At 36.6% G+C, this 19,260-nt stretch overlaps 2 protein-coding genes across 11 annotated transcripts in view; both read left to right on the top strand.

Annotated features, from left to right (window-relative positions):
• LOC101202994 (tubulin-folding cofactor E) overlaps positions 1 to 19,260 on the top strand; it is a 31,666-nt gene that overhangs the window by 368 nt on the left and 12,038 nt on the right. For 2 of the 10 annotated variants that reach the window (XR_004214068.1, XM_031880196.1), the window contains exons 2-8: positions 31 to 113; positions 1,078 to 1,228; positions 4,869 to 5,186; positions 5,422 to 5,592; positions 11,288 to 11,334; positions 11,917 to 12,063; positions 12,146 to 12,220. Coding sequence is in view for 9 of the 10 variants with exons in the window: in XM_031880196.1 (XP_031736056.1) it covers positions 1,159 to 1,228; positions 4,869 to 5,186; positions 5,422 to 5,592; positions 11,288 to 11,334; positions 11,917 to 12,063; positions 12,146 to 12,220 (828 nt within the window). In the remaining variant the exon portion in view is untranslated. Of the gene's footprint in view, positions 1 to 30; positions 114 to 1,077; positions 1,229 to 2,855; positions 2,990 to 3,729; positions 3,780 to 4,868; positions 5,187 to 5,421; positions 5,593 to 11,287; positions 11,335 to 11,916; positions 12,064 to 12,145; positions 12,221 to 19,260 lie in introns of those variants that run through there. The other 8 variants (XM_031880199.1, XM_031880198.1, XM_031880200.1 and 5 more) reach the window with 8 other exon arrangements.
• Positions 12,407 to 18,094, top strand: LOC105436349. The gene is made up of 5 exons (XM_011661886.2): positions 12,407 to 15,102; positions 15,337 to 16,255; positions 16,349 to 17,158; positions 17,241 to 17,359; positions 17,444 to 18,094. The coding sequence occupies exons 3-5, from the start codon at positions 16,804 to 16,806 to the stop codon at positions 17,591 to 17,593; spliced, it is 624 nt and encodes a 207-aa protein (XP_011660188.2). The 5' UTR covers positions 12,407 to 15,102; positions 15,337 to 16,255; positions 16,349 to 16,803; the 3' UTR covers positions 17,594 to 18,094.

The following is a 19,260-nucleotide window of genomic DNA, read 5'->3' as shown; positions in this document are numbered from 1 at the left end:
AGTTTTGACTTTGATTTCACAAATACCCAGTACATTATGATGTTAGATTGGGAGAATTTAACTGCTGTCCAGTCGTGAGAAAGCTCAAAATTCGGTGTTTGAAACAAATTTAGGTAAGATTCTATGCGGAGTGGGTCTTGAGTATCCATTTAATTTTATTGCTAACATTGAATGACCCATGGTTTTGGATACTAGGATTCGAAATTTGAGGGCTGTTAGAGGACTGTCTATTGGGGTTAAGGTTATTTTGCTTAGCTATTGATAAGGTTTGGAGAACTTTTATTGAGTTTTCTTAGGGTTCTTGAATGCCCATTAAGTTTAAGTGATAAAATTAAGTTACTCAAGATATTTGGGTCCTAGAGTTGAATGTTAGGAGTAAAAAGTGGGCTTTGGGGGTCGTTTGGGTGTTGTTTTCTTTTATGAAAGGAGACTGAGTCTTAAATTTTATTAATAAAATGAGACTAATACTCAGAGTACATGAGAGATATACAAAGAGCAATAAAGCATACATAAGAGGAGACTGAGGATCGATAGGCATACCCAGACATCTTAACTAGGTTGACACCCTTTTAGCGTCCTCATCGATAGGCATACTCATCATATCCACCAAGAAGAAACTATTCTCAAAAGATCAATCATAAAAAAAAGGCCAAATCCACTCCCGTCCCAAATCTTGAGGGAACAATGATGCATCAAAATTAAAACCAAGAGGGAGTAAGGAAAATTAATTTGACAGCCTATGACAATCAAAACAGAAAATCTAATAATCTGGACAAATAAAAACACCCCAATTTAAGCTTATCTTCTGAATGCTATTAGCTTCAAATTCTTTATTTACAGAACACCAAGTTGAAGTGTTACTAGCTGCCGACTCAAAATGATCTATCCACCTCATTTCCTTGTCATGAAATGTTCTTTGTTTCCTCTCAAACCACAAATCTGCAAGTCGTGCTTTGACCATGTTTTTCCCATAGCAAACGCTGTTTCTTTTTCAATAATAGCTGCTGTACGTTAAGACTAAAGTTATTTTCAAACACCCAAGCAGTTCGGAAAACTGAGAAAAATTTCCTCCAACAGTTTGCAGAATACGTGCAATGAAAGAATCGATGTGGTAATTCCTCCCTTTGATTTTTGCATAGAGGACACATAGAAGGAGAGATGGAGCTGGTCACTAACTTCCTCTGTATACAGGAGCAGTTTAAGGGCTCAAAAATCATTATCCAGCAAAGTATGTTTACCCTCCTTGGGCTATTTGTCTCCTTTAATGCTTTATATAGACAGTCCCTTATTGGAGAGGAAGGAGAAAGATGAGAGGATAGCGACTTTATTGAAATTTACCAGAGGGATCCAACAACCAAATTCTTTCGTCTATGTTATCTGAAACTGCCTTCCCGAAAATTAACTGTAGCAAGTCTTGGTATTCTGAAATTTTCTCATCTTTGAGCAAGCGATCTTATGAAGTGTTTAAGGTTGATTGACTCATTTTGGCATAATAGACCAGATCTCTAAAATTATCGATATTTAGTATAAGAGTGTATTAAATTAAAAGACCCACTAAGTTTACTTACATTTTGGTGCTTATGGTGTTAAAGAGTTTAAAATTTGAAGTTTAAGGGTCCAAAGGTGAAATTTTTAGTCTAAATTAAAGCATGTGAGGAATTGGAGTGGTTGAAATGTAAGATAGCTTGAGTTGACATTAGGAAGAGTTATGGTAATAGTTGTGTCATTTTGATATGGGAATATAACTGAATGACCCTAATCATTGTTTTGGGTCAAATGGAAGCGGGGAAAGCTTATAATCCCAGGGGATTGAGTCACTGACTGTGAGTGGTTTATTTTCATGATTTTCATTATAAATCTATATATGTTATTATAGTACGCTAGGATTGTTTTATGAACCATGTGTTTGAAATGTTTTTAATTATGATTTCCGGTTTTCATGAACTCATATATTTCATAACTGTGGTTGAACTCAAACTTATTAGACATGATTTAGATCACAACTGGTTTTAAAAAGTACTCATTGATTTGTTATTAAACCTAGATCATTTGGATGGTATGTTATTCTTAAAGCACGTGTTGATGGTTAAGGATTGAAAATGGCTTTATGAATATGTGTTTTTGACCATGCTTGACTTTTAAACATGAAATATGTTATCTTTATGGTATAAAGTTGGCGATTTACCCTTAAGCTATGTGAATGTGTTTCTATAGTGCCACATATGGTTCTTAGAGAGGATTCTGGGGTTGAACGAGGATGTAACCCAGAGATCCAGGAACCTGAACCTAGGTGAGGTTCTGGATGTAGATTGTGGATTTGGCTTGAGGCCTAGATTAACCTTTGGAGGTAGCTCTATGTGCACATAGGAGTGCATTTATCGATGATGTGGAACTGGTGCTCGAGTTGCCACTGTTGCAGGTGCTGAATATGCATGAGCTCAGTTTGGTCACATGTTTTCTTGACGTATGGATCATGTGTGAGCTATTCTTGGCTGTGTATTTAGTGCGTTCAGCTTGGGTTTACCGACATATGTTACAAACTGGATCGTAAATATGTGTGAGCTCAGTATGGTCGCATGTTTTAACATTGACTTAAACATGTGTGAGCTATTCTTGATTGGATACTCACTATAGATTATTGTGTGTTTGGGTATGGATAGGTTTGGGGAGTTTTATTTTTATAGACTCATAACCATTTTATATTGTATATTTAAGAAACTTTAATCATGTTTCTTTTCACTATCAAACCATGTTTACCTATTCATTATTGGAAGTATGTTTTATAATTTCATTTTTCAAAACTTGCCACTCACTGGGCCATTAGTTCATGTTTTCAATGTTTTTTTCCTCTCTAGGTAGCGGTCAAGTTCCAGGTGCCCGTTGAGTGCCTCACCACTTGTTGTGGACATCCTAGCATTGTCTAGAAGTGCATCACGAGGATGGTCTAGAAGTGGGGACGATTATGTAAAGAAGCCCCTTTTGAGAAATTGTGGGTGTAAACATTTTGTAACTATTTTTTAAGATTGTATTTAAACTCTCCCTTGAGGCTTTCAATTATTTTGATGAGTGTGGTGAGACACACTCGGTGTTATTTTGAGTTGAATAGCATAAAAGTGTGATTTTCTCCCCTTTTTCAGGTGTGGTTAGTCCATTTTTTAAGGGAGACTTTGTTGAATTTTTTTACAAAATCTTATCAATATATGTTTACTAGTTTTTCACTTTTGAGAGAAACATTTTCAAAGTGTAGCTTCACTCCTCGATGCAAGGATAATCTGGAACGGGATGTGACAAATTTTGTATCAAAACATGATTTTGGGAAACCTAAAGGTTATGAGCGAGAGTTTTGGAAAACCTAGGGGTTATGCATTAGAGAGTCAACATGATTAGTGATGCATGAGTAAGTTGCCCTAGTAAAAATTTTACTAAATAAGTGTGATACATCATTGCATTGCACAAATCATGCCTCGACATGGCAGACCTCGTAAGCACCCTATAGAGGAACTAACCTGAAAATATGAGAGTTGGGTTGACTGGGTTGAATATTTGATCAATTCATAAATTTGGATTGGTCCAAAAAACTATCCTAACCCGGCCTAAACGGGACAATGAACACCTCTAATCTGCCACCTTGAGTACTTAGCTTTGCCTTGAGACATCTGTCTTCTTTTGAGTTTTTATCAACCCAATTTTGGATTGACTTACCCAACTTGTTTTGGCTTTCGATCTCAGTTTTCAAGCATTTTGGAGACACTGTCCAACCGTGGATTGAGTTCTCTTTGGTGAGTTTTCATGGTAACAAATACTATTAAGCTTTCTCCAATTTGATTAAAATCTTGGACGTGATTTCTATTTTTAAATTCTCTTTGGATCGCTACATGTTTAATTTAAGAAAAGGGCAACCTTGAGCAAAGCTTTGTTAGGTTCGACTGTCCATTTGAGGTTAGGGGTGGACTTTGAATTAAAAAATTCCTCGGCTAATTCTGTAACCCTTGTTGGTACAAATTTACAACACCAATTTTGGTTAAAGTATTTGGTACTAATTTAAGTTTGAAGAAAGAGTATTGCTGTGTATTAATGAAATACTTTGGATATTTAGCATTACCTTCAGTTATTGGGAATAAAGTCTTGAATTTCCAACCCAAGATGATTTATATTACCTTTACTTAATGGGAATAAAGTCTTGAATTTCCAAACCAAGAGGATTTATATTGACACTATTATCGAAGTCATCAAATAAAAATTATCCATGAAAAACTAATAATATCTATAAAAATTAAGTTCAAGGTCCCATTCCAACCTTGAATGGATGGTTTTGATTATCAATGAGAGGTTGTTAGGGATGATAAGGTAATTTCTTTCTTCTTAAATCCTTATAGTGTCCAAAATTTTTTGGACACGTGTCTTTAGATGAATCCATGTCATACATACCATCTCTAATACGAAGTGTTCGTGCTTCTTATGTCTTATATTTTGTTGGAAGGCAGAGGAGGATTTGAATCATATCCCTGGGTGTTGTAAGTTTGCGATCTTATGAACTTTGTGAGGTAAGTGGAACAATAGGACTTTTAGAGGGGTGGATAGGGACCTAGTGAGGTTTAGCCTCTTGTTCACTTTCATATCCTTTTGTAACTATTCTTCAAGCATTATTTTGCATAGTTGGAGTCCCTTCCTATATAGGGATGCTTCTTATACGTGAGCTTGTTTTTTTATGCATGTGCAATTTTTTTTGGATGAAAGTTGTTGCTTATATTATATGAAAAAAAAAGAAAAAAAAAAGAGAAAACCCTCTTTAACCCAATATTTAGAATAACTAATCTAATCTCGTAAATGATCGAATTCTATAACATTCTTCGATCTCCATGTAACAGGAGAAAAGATGCAAGACTCAATTCAGCTTCAATCCCAGTTTAGGTTGGGCCAACGAGTCCACTTTGTCGGTGATCCCAGACGTACTGGGACAGTGGCTTTCATAGGAACCCTAGAAGGTTATTCAGGAACGTGGGTTGGAGTGGACTGGGATGACAACAATGGTAAGCACGATGGTTCCATCAATGGGGTTCGCTATTTTCAGGCAAAGTCAGAACGATCTGGTTCGTTTGTTCGGTTCCAGAATTTGAGTCTTGGCATTTCGCTGCTCCAAGCATTGGAGCTCAGATATAGAGGCGACTCTACAAAAGAAGAAGAGGGTACGTATCTTGATCATCACTATCTAGTTGCACCTAGCATGGCTGGCTAATTGTGGTATATTGTATATGTAATCTTGCTGCATAAACCCAAAATTTGTTTCAAATGCTTATTCATTTTACATTTACTAAGAACAACGTGCACTTTTGTTCCATGTGTAAGAAGTTGTTTTGGTACTTAACTACTTGTCCACATTTCCATAAGCCCTGCTTTACATTGGTATTTGCTCTCTTGCAGATGAAATGTACGTACTCTCAGCCAGTGACAAGCGTGTATCTGTTCAGTTTGTGGGTAAAGATCTTATTAAGGACAAGCTTAGTCGTTTTGAGGAGTTAACTAGTGTATCCTTGTCATATATGGGTGTTAGCTCTCTCGGGAATCCAGGTCAAATTGGCTCCGTCTTGCCAAGTAAGTTTCTTGACCGCAATAAAGTTTACATTTGCCTTCACTGATTCAAATACCTTGTTGATTTTCAAGATACTGTTAATATGCAGACATGCCCCTTGTGCATTTTTTTTAAAATAAAAAACATTGTATTAAACCAGAGTAACAAAAGACTAAGATCAGACATTTGGAGTTGAAGCTTTTTCTTCGAGTGTACAACTTTTTTATTTTTTTGGTGAGAATGTACAATTGACAACTTCTTCTTGGATTGCTATTAATAATTATTTTTGTAATGCAATCGCTATTTAACTATCAATTTAGATTGGAGGTCTTTTGTTGTTGTTAACTCTTTGAATTATGCTTCAGGGCCTCTCATCCTTAAGGCTTATAGGCCATGTTTTCTTATCTTTTTTTTTTTTTTTTTTTCCTTTTTTTTTTGTACTTTATTTCTGTTTATTTTTGTTTTTTCAAGAAATTATTTGGAGCTGAAGAATTGATCACTGATGATCACCCTTTTAAAGTTGATGTCAAGCTTCTTTTGATGAATTTTATTTGATCTTTCTATGGACTATTTATAGGAAGAAACATTAGAATCTTTTCTTTTTTTGAAACGGAGACAAACTTCTTTATTGATAGAATCTCAAAGTACAAGAGAATTGTACAAGAGAATTCTACCATGAGAATAATAGAGAAACCTAGAGAGAGGGAGGAATAGATAGATAGGATTAGGAGGTGCACACGGACATCTCAACTAGGTTGACACCCCATAGTGCCATCATCGTATTCCAAAGAAAAAGCAAAGACCATATAAAGACCAGATACAGCAGTACAAACCAGCCAATCTAGACAAAATTTAAACTGAAGAAAATCATTACAAGAAAAGAATCTAAACACAGAAGACTGGACTTCAGAAAAGCCATAACTCCCATTAAGGGGAATGTTGAATGAAGGCAGTCCAGTTGAGACAAATATCCTGAATTGAGTAGTCCTTGAATTCAGCGTTGAAGGAGCAACAGGTTGCTGTGTTCCTTTTTGACATGTCCACGATGTCAAACCAACCCCTTTCCTTGTCGTGAAAAGTACGCTGATTGCGTTCAAACCATATCTTAGCCAGCAGCGCTTTTGCCTTATTTACCCAAATTAGATTTGGTGTCTTTGGCAACAAGGGTCTCCTCAGTAGCTGAAAAACATTGGAGCTCAAGGATCCATCGAAAACCCATACCACTTTAAACACAGCGAAGATGATATTCCAGTATTTAGAGGAATAGGAGCATAAAATGTAAGTGTAGTAAATCCTCAGTCCTTTAAACAAAGAGGACACACCGATGGCAGCAAACACTTATTAGGAAGCTTCCTTTGCATAATCACGGAGCAATCAAGAAGTCCGAACACCATAATCCAAACTAAAATGTTTATACTCCTTGGGCTGCTGGTTTTCCAAAGAGCTTTATAGCAAACTTTCTCCAATGGGAAGATGGAGAGATGTGTGGAGAGGGATTTGACTGAGAAATGACCCGAGGCATCTAAGGACCATGCCCTCCTATCTTCAAATTCTTTCACTCTCTTTGAGGAGAGAAGGGGTAACAAAGATTGGAATTCTTGGATTTTCTCATCCTTAAGTAGTCTTGGAAACACTACAGACCAAGAATGTGTCACTGTCTCAATGGGCAGCAACTGAACCAGTTGGCAGCAAGGCTATTTTTAATAACTTTGGGTATTGAATTTTAAAAGGGATTTCTCCAGCCCATGAATCTGCCTAGAATACCAGTCTTCTTCCATTACCAAGCTTGAAGAATACCAAAATTTCCACCTTTTTCCATGCTCTTGAGATGCTGATCCAAGGGTTTCTTAAACTATTCCCTGATTTGCTTAGAGTGTGCCGATCAAAATTTTCACCACCATGAATATTCTAATCACTTCCTCCACAGTGCGGTGTCTTCCTTGATGTACCTCCACCCCCATTTAGCAAGGAGTGCCGTATTTTGAATTCTGATACCTCCCAATCCTAGCTCCCCATCCAGCTGGGAAGGTGTGACCTCTCTCCAAGACACCAAGTGATTTATTTTACTACAGAGTTCCCCTCCCAAGAGAAATTTTGAAGATTAAACATTTTCCATCCGTCCAATTTGTTGTGTACTCTATCAATCTATCAATCATTGATTGCCAAAAAACTTTTTGCCCAGGATAGCCTCCCAAGGGGAGACCTAAATACTGAAATGGGAGCTTTACCTACCACTTTACAGCTTAGTTTTCCAGCCATTTGAAGTAGTTCTTCGTCCCCCACATTAACTCCACTAAGTGCAGACTTGTCCCAATTCACTTTCTGACCCGAGCACCATTCGAACAAGTAGATAGCCTCCTTTAACTCGAGAAGCTAGCTTCATCATCTTTACAAAATAGGATAGTATCATCGGCATATTGGAGGATGGGGATGTGTACTTCTGATATATGATTTCTTAATGAGAGGGGAAGCCTTTTTATAGGCTGGAAGTTTACAAGAGTTGTTAGAAGTTAGTTGTTTTAGAACTAACTTGGAGTTGAGTTAGTTTATTTATAACTAACTCAAGATACAAGATTAGTAATTCAAGATACTCATGAATTAGCTAAAGAAATACTAAAGAACTTGAAGAAACATCAAGAAAGGAGGATGTTCTACATCGGGATTTAACCAAGATATCTTAATTTACTCTAATCCTACCACCACATCATCTATCCCTCCCAAAAAAAAATCGTCCTCGAGTTTCAAAAAGAAAATGAACAACACAGTTCTTTTTCCTCATGATTTATTAGAATCCCAAATAAAATTGTTGCCATATGGAAACCTTGCCCTGATACTACAGAGATTGAAGGAGCCCAATCAAAGAACTGTAGAGCATGATCCTCATATAAAATTTTCTTTGGTTGTTGAGAACTGAACACACTCTTGTCAGCAAAATTTTGCTCAACCGTTTTAGAAAAGTTGAGTATTAAAGCAACCCATAAATCCATTTGAAAAGTTGTTGCATAGTTCAGGATTTGTGATGAAATGATTTGAAATAATCCCACAAAAAAGGAGGCAGCAAATTGAAACTGGGGAGGACTGAAACCCAGATTGGGTCATACAATTTTTAAGAGGTTGGAGAGCGTGAAATACATGCCAGGAATTGAGCACACATAGTAGGTCGGATCATGTGGGTCAAGTCGAATGGATCATGTGTTACCGTGTATTCTTCCTCGGTTTTTCCAAGCAATTGACTGCAACAAAAAATTCGAACTTCTTCAAATTGGGTTGCCCATGGTTGTTGTCTCCTTCACTGAAATCGCCTCCATCTATTATCACATTTTCTTGAACATGACTGCCTTAGCCTTTACCCTAAAATTTTATTAGCTCATTTTTTCTTCCTTTTCAATTGGTCCACGTGTGGGTTCCAAATTTCTTTTGGGTTTTCCTCCTTTCTCAGCTAGATTTTTCTTTTGTGTTTCTTTTAAGATTCCACCACCTTGGTTGAATTCTTGATCTTCTTTTACTCTTGCAAGCTCTACGTGATTTTCTTGATTTATTTCTTGATTTATTTCTCTTTTTAATTCTTGCCATTGTTCTGAAAATTGATCCATTTTTTGACTCATCTTTCCTAACAAACGTTGGATCTCTTTTATTCCCTTCTTTATTTCCTCCCATACTTCATAATTGATATAAAAATTGGGTTTTCTTGAGTTAGTTTCGACCTCATAATTGTTGTAGGATTGATTTGTGAATTTTCTTGAATATGTTTCAATGTTTCTTGGTTGTTCTCCATAACCAAAATAAGGATTCTTCAAATTTCTTCTTGCTCTTGAACTTAAAGGGTTTCTCCTAATTGGTTGTGTGATTATTCAGCAACGAGCATGATGTAATTCAAAGTTGGAATGAATTTCCCAAAATGAAATCTTCTGCCAATAATGGCTAAGAGATGTGATATTTATTGAGTTTGTTACATGGCAAGGTTCTGAGGTTGTTATAGAAACAGTTAAGTAGTTTAACTAATAATTCCTTTATTACATCAAAGCATTGCTCAAGAATCTCCTTTCAAGTTTTTCGGTCTTCCATTGGCAATGGTTGATCTTTGTGCAGACGGTTGCTCTGACACCAAATGGATGTAGCCTAAAGGATAAAAGTAGAGTAATCTCCAACAATAAAATCAAAGTCTTTATTAGTATTAACACTAAATTAGGTTTATTCCTATTTTGTATTTTTCTTTTATGTTCCTTTCCTTTATTGAGTTTGTTGGAGACTATTTATTCTACAACTCACTTTATTTCAATTTAAGTCAATTATTCAATGATATACAAAATTAGGATGGTATCAGAGCGAGGTTTCTAGAGTTTGTTTCATTCAATTGCTGCCGCCTCTTTATCTCCGCCAGCGGACGTTGTTGGTCGAGACAAACTAGATCTGCGCATAGATCCGTTGCCTAAATCAGATCCACACATTGATTTCTGCTCTGCTGTACGAAGAGATCGTCCATAGACCAAACTGTCCACCTAGATCTGGCATTGATCAGACCCGACACAGCCTAGCCATCTTTGTTGTTGCACGTTCGTTGTTCGCACTGACCTCCCTGCCCAAATCTGTTTGTGTACCAAATCTACCGCTAAGCCAGACGTCCCTTCTCTCCAAATCCGCACTAGGTTGCCCTCTGCCCAGATTTAACCGACTGGCCCATAGCCTCGCTCGTTCGAGATCTCCGCCGCTCAGATTTGCCCATCTATCTCTCTTTCGTTTCAAAACCGATTCGATTCAAGTTATTCGAAATGGTTCAGTTCAGTTCATGTTCGCGATTCGGGTTATTTGTTTCTTTTAAATAGGTTTGGCTTGGTTTGGTTCACTTGCTTAGTTGATTCTGCGTTTTTGTCCAATTCTTTTCAAATCAGCAATTTGTGCGTTGTCTCTAGCCCAGTTCTTTGTGTTTTAATTCATTGTGGGTACTTTGTTCAGCCTCAAAGTTTTCTGTGTGTATAGACCTTCGTGGGTTTTAGATCTTTATGAAGATCCATGTTTTAGCTCAATAGTTCGTGGGTGACCTTTACGTCTTTCCAGCCCAGAAGTTCATGAGCTTGTTTCCAACCTAGAAGTTCTTTGTGTTCTAGTTCTTCATGGGTGGCTGTTTCCAACCCAGATTTGGTGTGCTTTAATTAGTGAGTTTACTTCAATTTCTACCATTGAGTCGCTTCAGTCCATTGTTCACAAACTCAAATTATTTCTACCACGTTGAGTTTGAGGTTAAAATTAAATTAGGGTGTTTTCCTATTTTGTATTTTTCATATCAATATTTTTCTTTTATGTTTTTTTCCTTTATTGAGTTTGTTGGATTCAATATATTCTGTAATTGACTGTATTTCAATTTAAATCAATTATTCAATAATATACAAATTTAACAATTATAAATCAAAAGCTACCATCCAAGAAGAATTCCTTTACTTATGGAGAATTTTGAAGAAAACTAATCATAACCCTAACTAATCAAAGAAACTAATCCTAATCCTATTAAACCAGAGGAGCTAATCATAATCCTAATCAAACAAGAAAACTAATTCTAATAGTAATCAATTAAAGATTTAACCAAGGTTTCCAAATTTACTCTAATCCTACCACAGCGTATAGGTTAACAGTTCAATGTTTTCTGGGATGATCTTTTGCTCTATTACTGTTTATTGTTCTAATGTAATCATATATAATTCATGTGCAATGTCTCCATTTCAGACCTAAAACAGCTTGACCTGACTGGAAATTTGCTATCAGATTGGAAGGTAACATTTAAAGAAAATCATTCCTGTTCACCCTCTTAGCAGGACGTTCACTTAAAATGTACATCACAACTTGCAATTAACTGCCATTTTCAATGTTAGAATTGACACCTGTCTTATATCCCCCCCATAGATCCTTTGTTGCTTTTTCAGTAAGTACTTTGGTTTATGTTAGGTTTGATCAGTTACTTTCTGCTTCAGGGTGAGACTTGGTAGGGACTCATTGGTTGTTTTTTCACTTGGAAGATGAGAATTGTTCATTTATTTTTACTATTTAGTTTTATAAATTCAATCGTTCCAACGTATGCATGCCCTTGTGGACCTGTGGCCTTGTCCAATGGCCAAAACCGTGAATTTTAACTTAAATGTCTTTGAGGTTTGGTCTGTATCACGCACTGCAGGAAGTTTTGACATCTGTTTAAATCTAATTCCATCCAAGAAATATAAGAGATGGATTGAAAGAACGAACGAGCATATTTCTGTTTTTTTTCCTTCTAATATTGTAATTGCTTTGTTCGTTGGCACTGGCAGTTTGGTGGTTATGAATATCATTGTTTTATTGTTTATCTCCATCTATTCCTGCAGGATATCAGTATCATTTGTGACCAGTTACAAGCTCTTGTAGCCATCATTTTATCGAACAACTTATTGTCGTGTGAAATCTCAGGGCCCCTTCAATTGAAACACATTCGTATTTTAGTTCTAAACAATACTGGAATAACTTGGATGCAGGTTAGTACCATTGAGAGAGGGGATACTTCTTTTGTTCCTTCTCATGTCCCTTATGTATCTGAAGTGTAATTTTATATGATAGGTTGAAATACTTAAACATTCACTGCCGGCTATGGAAGAACTACATCTGATGGGAAATAATATAAGCGAAGTAAAGGTATTGACTTGAGATCCTTAAATTTTCTAGCTGTTGCATGGATATATAATAATTTAATCTCTAATTGCAGTTCCCTTGGGCTGATTATTAATTTCATTTGTAACTTGTTGCCTGTAGGTTTGCTCTACCCCTTCTAAAATCTTGAAAAATGGGCAAAGATTTACTCTTCTAATAAAATCTTGAAAAATGGGCAAAGATTTACTCTTCTACTAAAATCGAGAGTAAGGGGGAATAGAAATCCGTTTGTACTTTTTTGAAACAGAAACGAGCCTCTTTTTTTTTTTTTAAATGGAGACAGACTTCTTTATTAATAAGATAAACTCAAAGACAAGAGATATATAGATTGAGCGTAATAAAGAACTAAAGAACAAAAAACAAGGGGATCAGAAGGTGCACCCAGGTTGACACTCCCTTAGCACCAAAACTTCATATCCCAATTATAACACTGACCAAAACAGATGATGCACTAGAAAATACACAATTGAGTCCAGCTTAAATACATAGGGCTGAGACAGAGAAAATGCAAAAATTAGAGGCAATACAAAAACAACACCAGTGTCAAGATGGTTGAGCCGAACAAAACAGCTGCTGAGAAATCCAAAAACTGAATAGAAAATAAACTCCAAAAAAGGCCTGCCAAAAACAAAGATTAAAGGGTTGGTTGGGAGAGGAAAACTGCCCAATTGAGGCAAATATCTTGAATGGAGTAAGCCCCAAAATCTTTGTTCAAGGAACACCAAGCTGCTGTGTTTGCTCTGCGGAGAGAAGAATTTCTGGATTAGGTTTTTCCTTATCGTGAAAAATCTGCTGGTTTCTCTCAAACCACAGTTCAGAGAGGAGAGCTTTTGACAAGTTTAACCATATTAGTCTAGGCTTCTTGGGAAGTGGAGGACCCTCCAGAAGCTGAAGAACCGAGGAACAAAGGGAGCCATAAGAAACCCAAGCAATATTGAAAATGGAGAAGATTCTATTCCAGCAAAAGGAAAAGAAGGGGCATTGAAGAAAGCGATTGGAGTTGAGTCTCATTAGCCTTCAAGCAAAGAGGACAAACAGAGGGCAGTAAACACTTGTTAGGTGCCTTCTTTTGCAGAATATTAGCACTGTTAAGAGACCCAAATCAGAATATTAACTCTTCTGTGGCTATTTGACTTCCACAAGGCTTTAAATAAACGTTTATCGATTTGGGAGGCAGAATGTAAGTGCACCGAGAGAGATTTAACGGTAAAACGACCTTGATGGTCAAATGACCCTATTTGTGGTCTTCAGAATCAAAATTTTTTTCAAATGAGAGGAGAGAAAGTAAGGATTGGAATTTTGCAATTTCAGCTTCTTTTAAGCTTCTTCTAAAGGATAAAGACCAAGGGAGGGTATCCAAATCTCAATGGTCTGCAACCGACCATGGGGAAGTAAGGCAATTCTGTAAAGTAAGGTAAAAAGATCTTTGAGAGGGGAGGCACCAGAAATGAGCCTCTTCATTAATATAATGAAATGAAACTAATGCTCAAAGTACAAGAGAATTATACAAAGAACTAGAATCCCTAGTGGACAAAGAATCCTTATTTAGACCCAATAATAAAGTTTCTCCCTGGGAACGACCTCTAAGGAGGCTTTTGATTGGTTTACTAAAGGAAAGTCCCTTAACAGCCCAAGGAGTTTTTGGGTTAACATTGCTAGAGTTTGGAGGTCGGTAGACTCTTTAGCCTCCATTAATCTTGGTAATGGTTGGAGAATCAGTTTTTGGACAGCACCTATTAAGGAGCAATTTTCCAAGCTCTTTAGAATTGCTCTTTTGCCTACCGGTTTAGCAGCAGCACATTGGGACTATGATATTTCATCTTGGTCATTGACCTTTAGAAGATGCTTGAAAGATGATGAAATTGCAGAATTTCATTCATTACTATCCATCCTCTCAACTGAAAAAAATGGTTAATTCCGACGATTATAGATCATGGTCCATTGATCCCCATGGCCGGTTTACTATTAAGTCTCTTTTGGCTCACCTAAAACTGCCTCCCCAATGGATAAACATCTTTTTACAGCAATTTTGGAAATCAGGCAGCCCACGGAGAATTAACATTTTGATTTGGATTACGGTTTGTGGGTCCCTTAACAGTTCAGAAATTTTGCAAAAGAAATCCCCTAATAAATACCTCTCTTCTTTGATCTGTTCTCTATGTTTGAAGGCTAGTGAGAATCTCCCTCATGTTTTTTTGAACTGCCTCGTCTCTTCCTTCTGCTGCGTAAGGATTTTCTCCTTGTTCAATTTTGACTGGTTTTGATCGTTCACTAAGTGCTGGTGTGGTTCAACTTCCATTAGGTTCGATTTTACCCAAAAAACCACATAATTATGGTCCGAGCCAGTTTATTCACAAGCCCAATAAGGTGCACGCCTAGGCTCAAGTCGCCCACTTGGGGCTTATTTGTGAGGAAGCGAACCGTTTTTTGAAAAGCCCGGCTTAGGGGAGGCGCGCCTAGGCTTAAGTCGCATTAGGCGTGGGCTTCTTTATAACTAATGGGCTGGGCTTTAATCATAAAAAAATATTATTATATAGGTTTTTTAAACCTATTACGTAAAAGTGAAGAAACGACCCTTCTTCTCCCGCGCGAATTTTCTTTAACGCATACGCACGTCATCGACTCTTCATTTACTTCTTCCGTTTCTTTCTGCTTCTGCTTCAAAGAAACTGTCACCGGCGCCGACCTTCAACAAATCTCTTTGGCAAGGTAAGGTCCACTGGCCACCCTTCTTCTTCTTCACACAAAACGTCAAGGTTTCTTCTTCTTCAACAAATCTATTTGGTGCTGCCATTACTCTGTTTTTTGGTGCAAAAATAGAGGAAAAGAGTAGACAAGGAAGCTTCCCAAAATCATTACCATTACTGGTTAGGAAAATTTTCAATTTTTTGACATAAATACCTTCTGTTTTTTTTTTTCTTTTTAACATAACTGCTGTTTTTTCTTAAAAAAACTACAACAGAAGTGCAGATTTGAATACCTTCTGTTTATTTAAATACCTTCTACTTTCTAAGGTAGAATTACTTAAAAAAATACTGATTTGTTTTTTTTTTTTGTTAATTTTTAAAAATAATTTGTGAATACTTATTTTGATTACTTAGATCATAGATGGCTGATGGAAGTTCGAGAAAAGATCCGGCATGGAAATATGGTCAGTTGCAAAAGGACCAAGATATAAATATGTTTGTGGATTTTGTTCGAAAGTAACAAAAGGAGGGGTATATAGAATGAAATAACACCTCATTGGTGGTTATAGAAATGTCACCGTCCGTATAAAATGTCCGGATCACGTGAAAGAAGAAATTAAAGAGTACATGTCCAAGAAAAAAGAGATTAAAGAACAAAGAAATCTGATTGTGGACATTGATGTAGAAGATTACGGTATCGAGGATGAAGATGAAGGGAGTGTTAGTATAAACAATAGGGCAACACCAAGTGGCCCGAGCTTGAAGAAACCAAGGCAAAAGGGTCCAATGGATGCATTTTTTACTCCCAACCCAGAAACCGTGGTTCAAAATGAAAGGAAAAAGGAAAACAAACTTCGTTGAATGCGGCATACAAGAAGGAAATGAGAGAGCACACCATCCAAAGAATTGCTCGATGATTTTATGATGCAAGAGTGCCTATGAATGCTTGAACATATGATAGTTTTGCCCCTATGATTGAGTCAATTGGGCAATTCGGTCTTGGATCCACCATCTTATCATGAGTTAAGAGTTCCATGTTTGAAGAAGTAATTAGAAGCAACAAATGAGTTGATGAGTAGCCATAAGGCAGAGTGGGCCAAGGTTGGATGCACTGTTATGGCTGATGGATGGACCGATAGAAGAAATAGGACATTAATTAACTTTTTAGTTAACAGTCCTAAAGACACCATGTTTATAGAGTCCATCGATGCTTCATCTTATGTGAAAGATGGAAAGAAGATGTTTGAGTTACTTGACAATTTTGCAGACTGAATTGGAGAAGCGAATGTTGTACAAGTAGTTACAGATACTGCCTCATCAAATGTGATGGCAAGTAAGAATGTAGACTACTTACAAGTTATAACTTTAATTTGTTAGATTTAGTTGAGTTCTGCACTAAATGTGTACTTTTTTTTTTTGTTAATAGGGAGATTGTTAGAAGCAAAGCGACCACAGTTAATATGGTCTCCATGTGCCGCTCATTGCTTAGATTTGATGTTGGAGGATATATACCAGATCTGTAATATTCGCAGAACATTGAAAGGAGGCATGGAGATTAGCAACATCATATATGTTCGTCCTGGATTGTTAAACATGATGCGACGTTTTACTAACCAAAAGGAGTTAGTTAGACCAGCTAAGACTCGTTTTGTTACTGCTTGCATTACATTATCGAGTATACGTTGTCAAAAGAATAACCTGAGGAAGATGTTTACTTTAGATGAATGGAAGGATAGCAAATGTAGTAAGGAGCAATAGGGGAAATGAGTAGTTCAGACTATTTTGTTGGCTAGTTTTTGGACTATAATTGTTTTCGCTCTTAAAGTATCTGCCCCTTTGGTCAGAGTTCTTAGATTGGTTGATGGCGAGAAGAAGCCACCTATGGGATATATTTATGAGGCCATGGATAGAGCTAAGGAAGCTATTGCTAAGTCCTTCAATAATAATGAAGAAAAATACAAGGACATTTTCACCATAATCGATAAAAGATGGGAGCTTCAGTTGCATCGTCCTCTGCATGCAGCGGGGTATTACTTAAACCCGTCATTCTATTATTCGAATCCCAACAGCCAAGAGGATGATGAAATAGTTAATGGACTCTACTCATGCATTACGAAAATGGTTGCTTCATTGGAAGTACAAGACAAAATACTTGTAGAGCTAAGCAAGTATAAGAGAGCTAAAGCATTATTCGGACAACCTTTAGCAATTAGACAAAGGGACAAAATATCTCCAGGTAAATTTCAACTAAACAATTACTCAACGGTTCTAGCAACAAGCTATTCTATTAATATATATTTTTTTGTTTGTGCCTATAGTGGAATGGTGGGATAATTTTGGACAATCAACTCCAAACTTGCAAAAGTTTGCTGTGAGAATTTTAGGTCTTACTTATAGTGCTTCTGGATGCTTGCGTAATTGGAGTGTAATTGAACAGGTTAACCTTCCTCTCCTTAAGTACATTGAGAATGAAAATCAAAATTTGTTGATTCATTGACAATGAAACTTTTTAATTTTGCAGCTTCATAGCAAAAAACAAAATAGACTTGCTCAAAGTCGTTTGAATGATCTAGTGTTCATCAAATACAACAGAGCATTAAAACGTCGATACAACCTACGAGATATTGTTGACCCCATCTCCTTGAAAGATATTGATGATAGTAACAAATAGTTGATTGGAAGATTGGATGACGATTCTGAGGAGGAGGATGAGTTGGTATTTGACGACGATTCTTTAACGTGGGGTGATGTTTCAAGAGCTGTCGGAGCAAAAGAACCATCATTCTATTCTAAAGCTAGTACCTCAAGAGCAAAGACTAATGTTTCATGTTCATCCTTGTCTACTATGCAACGCAAACAAGTAAATTTGGATGACTTCATCTTGGAAGAAGATACTGGTGGCTATAAGTCTAACGAAAGAGTGAATGAAGACGAGGATCAATTTAGTGATGATGAGTTTGATCTTTAGGGATGAACTTTTATTTTGATTGTTAACTTGTTGTTGAATACTGAGTGGTTTTCTGTTGTTTTTTTTTTGTTTTTCAGGTAGAAAATTAATTTTATAATATTTTATACATTAGAGTTAAGTCTCAATTTCACCTTAGCTATATACTTATATTTTATTCATTGTTGCTCTGCTATGTATGCGTGTATATATATATATTTCTTTTTATATATAGTGCCCTTTGTGAAAAAAAAGCTCGTGCCTTTTGTGCACCTTGCACCTAGGCTCCAGAGGACCATTGCGCCTTAGTGCGCCTTGAGCCTTTAAAAACACTGGTTCGAGCGTAATCAACGTAGCTTCCATGATAAAGCAAGAACAAGGGTAGATATTTGTGTGCAGTAGATCTTAATGCTGCAGTTTGGTGTTCCTTAAAAAAGGAGTTCGTTAATTATTTCATTCAAGACATTTGCCTCAACTAGGATGCTTTTCTCACTCAACCTGCCTGGTAGTTGCTGCATCATATCCATTGTTCGCAGATTACACAGTCTGAAGCTCCTTTCTGCATTTTGAAGCTTTAAAAGATTGCCTCCGTTTAGCATTTAATTTTGTAATTTTATTTTTGGGCCTTCCATATTGTTTCTTTATGTTTTTCTGGTCCTGTATTGTCTTCTAGACCCTTGTTATAAGCTGGACTTTTTAATATTGTACCTTTGTTTGGTTTTCTGTTTTGCTCGGGATATGACGATTGGCGCTATGGGGATGTCAACCTAGTTGAGATGTCCGGGTATGCCTTCTGATCCCTCTAGGATACCCTTGATTAGAACTTCTTTATTGCTCTCTTTGTATAACTCTCTTGTACTTTGAGTTCTTATTAATAAAAAATTTCTGTAATCCTCTCAAAAAAGAAAAATGAGGAAGTGTGTCAATTTTGAGATCGTAAGTTGCTACTACTCCCCAATCTAATTTAATGAACCAACGGATAGTTTTACACATGGTATGTGTGCAACCATAAAAAGATCTTTTGGAAAGAAGATTGGGAGGAGAGGAGACAAAGCATGTATCTCAATGGATTGTTGTAAGAAGGGAGTGCGCCAAGATTTGAGCAGGAAGCATTGCTCGTTGCTGTAATTACTGAGTTAGTCTCCTTGTGAAGAACTCTCGTGGAATTTACACAAGATATAATTGTACGTATTGTTAAGGGTTGTTTGAATTGAATTGAATGCTCTGAGACTCAATTCAGAGAACAAATTTTGTGTTAAAATTTGAATATCTTTCCCTCCATTGCTTTGTCTTTGTATAACCTTCTTGTACATTGAACTTTTGTCTCTCTATTTTTCACTATTAATGGTAGTTAGACTCGTTTCCTTTTTTAAAAAAATTCTCTTACAAGCCGT

This window comes from Cucumis sativus, chromosome 1 (assembly GCF_000004075.3).
Source record: "Cucumis sativus cultivar 9930 chromosome 1, Cucumber_9930_V3, whole genome shotgun sequence".
Lineage (NCBI taxonomy): Eukaryota > Viridiplantae > Streptophyta > Magnoliopsida > Cucurbitales > Cucurbitaceae > Cucumis > Cucumis sativus.
This window is presented reverse-complemented; position numbering and strand designations above follow the sequence as displayed.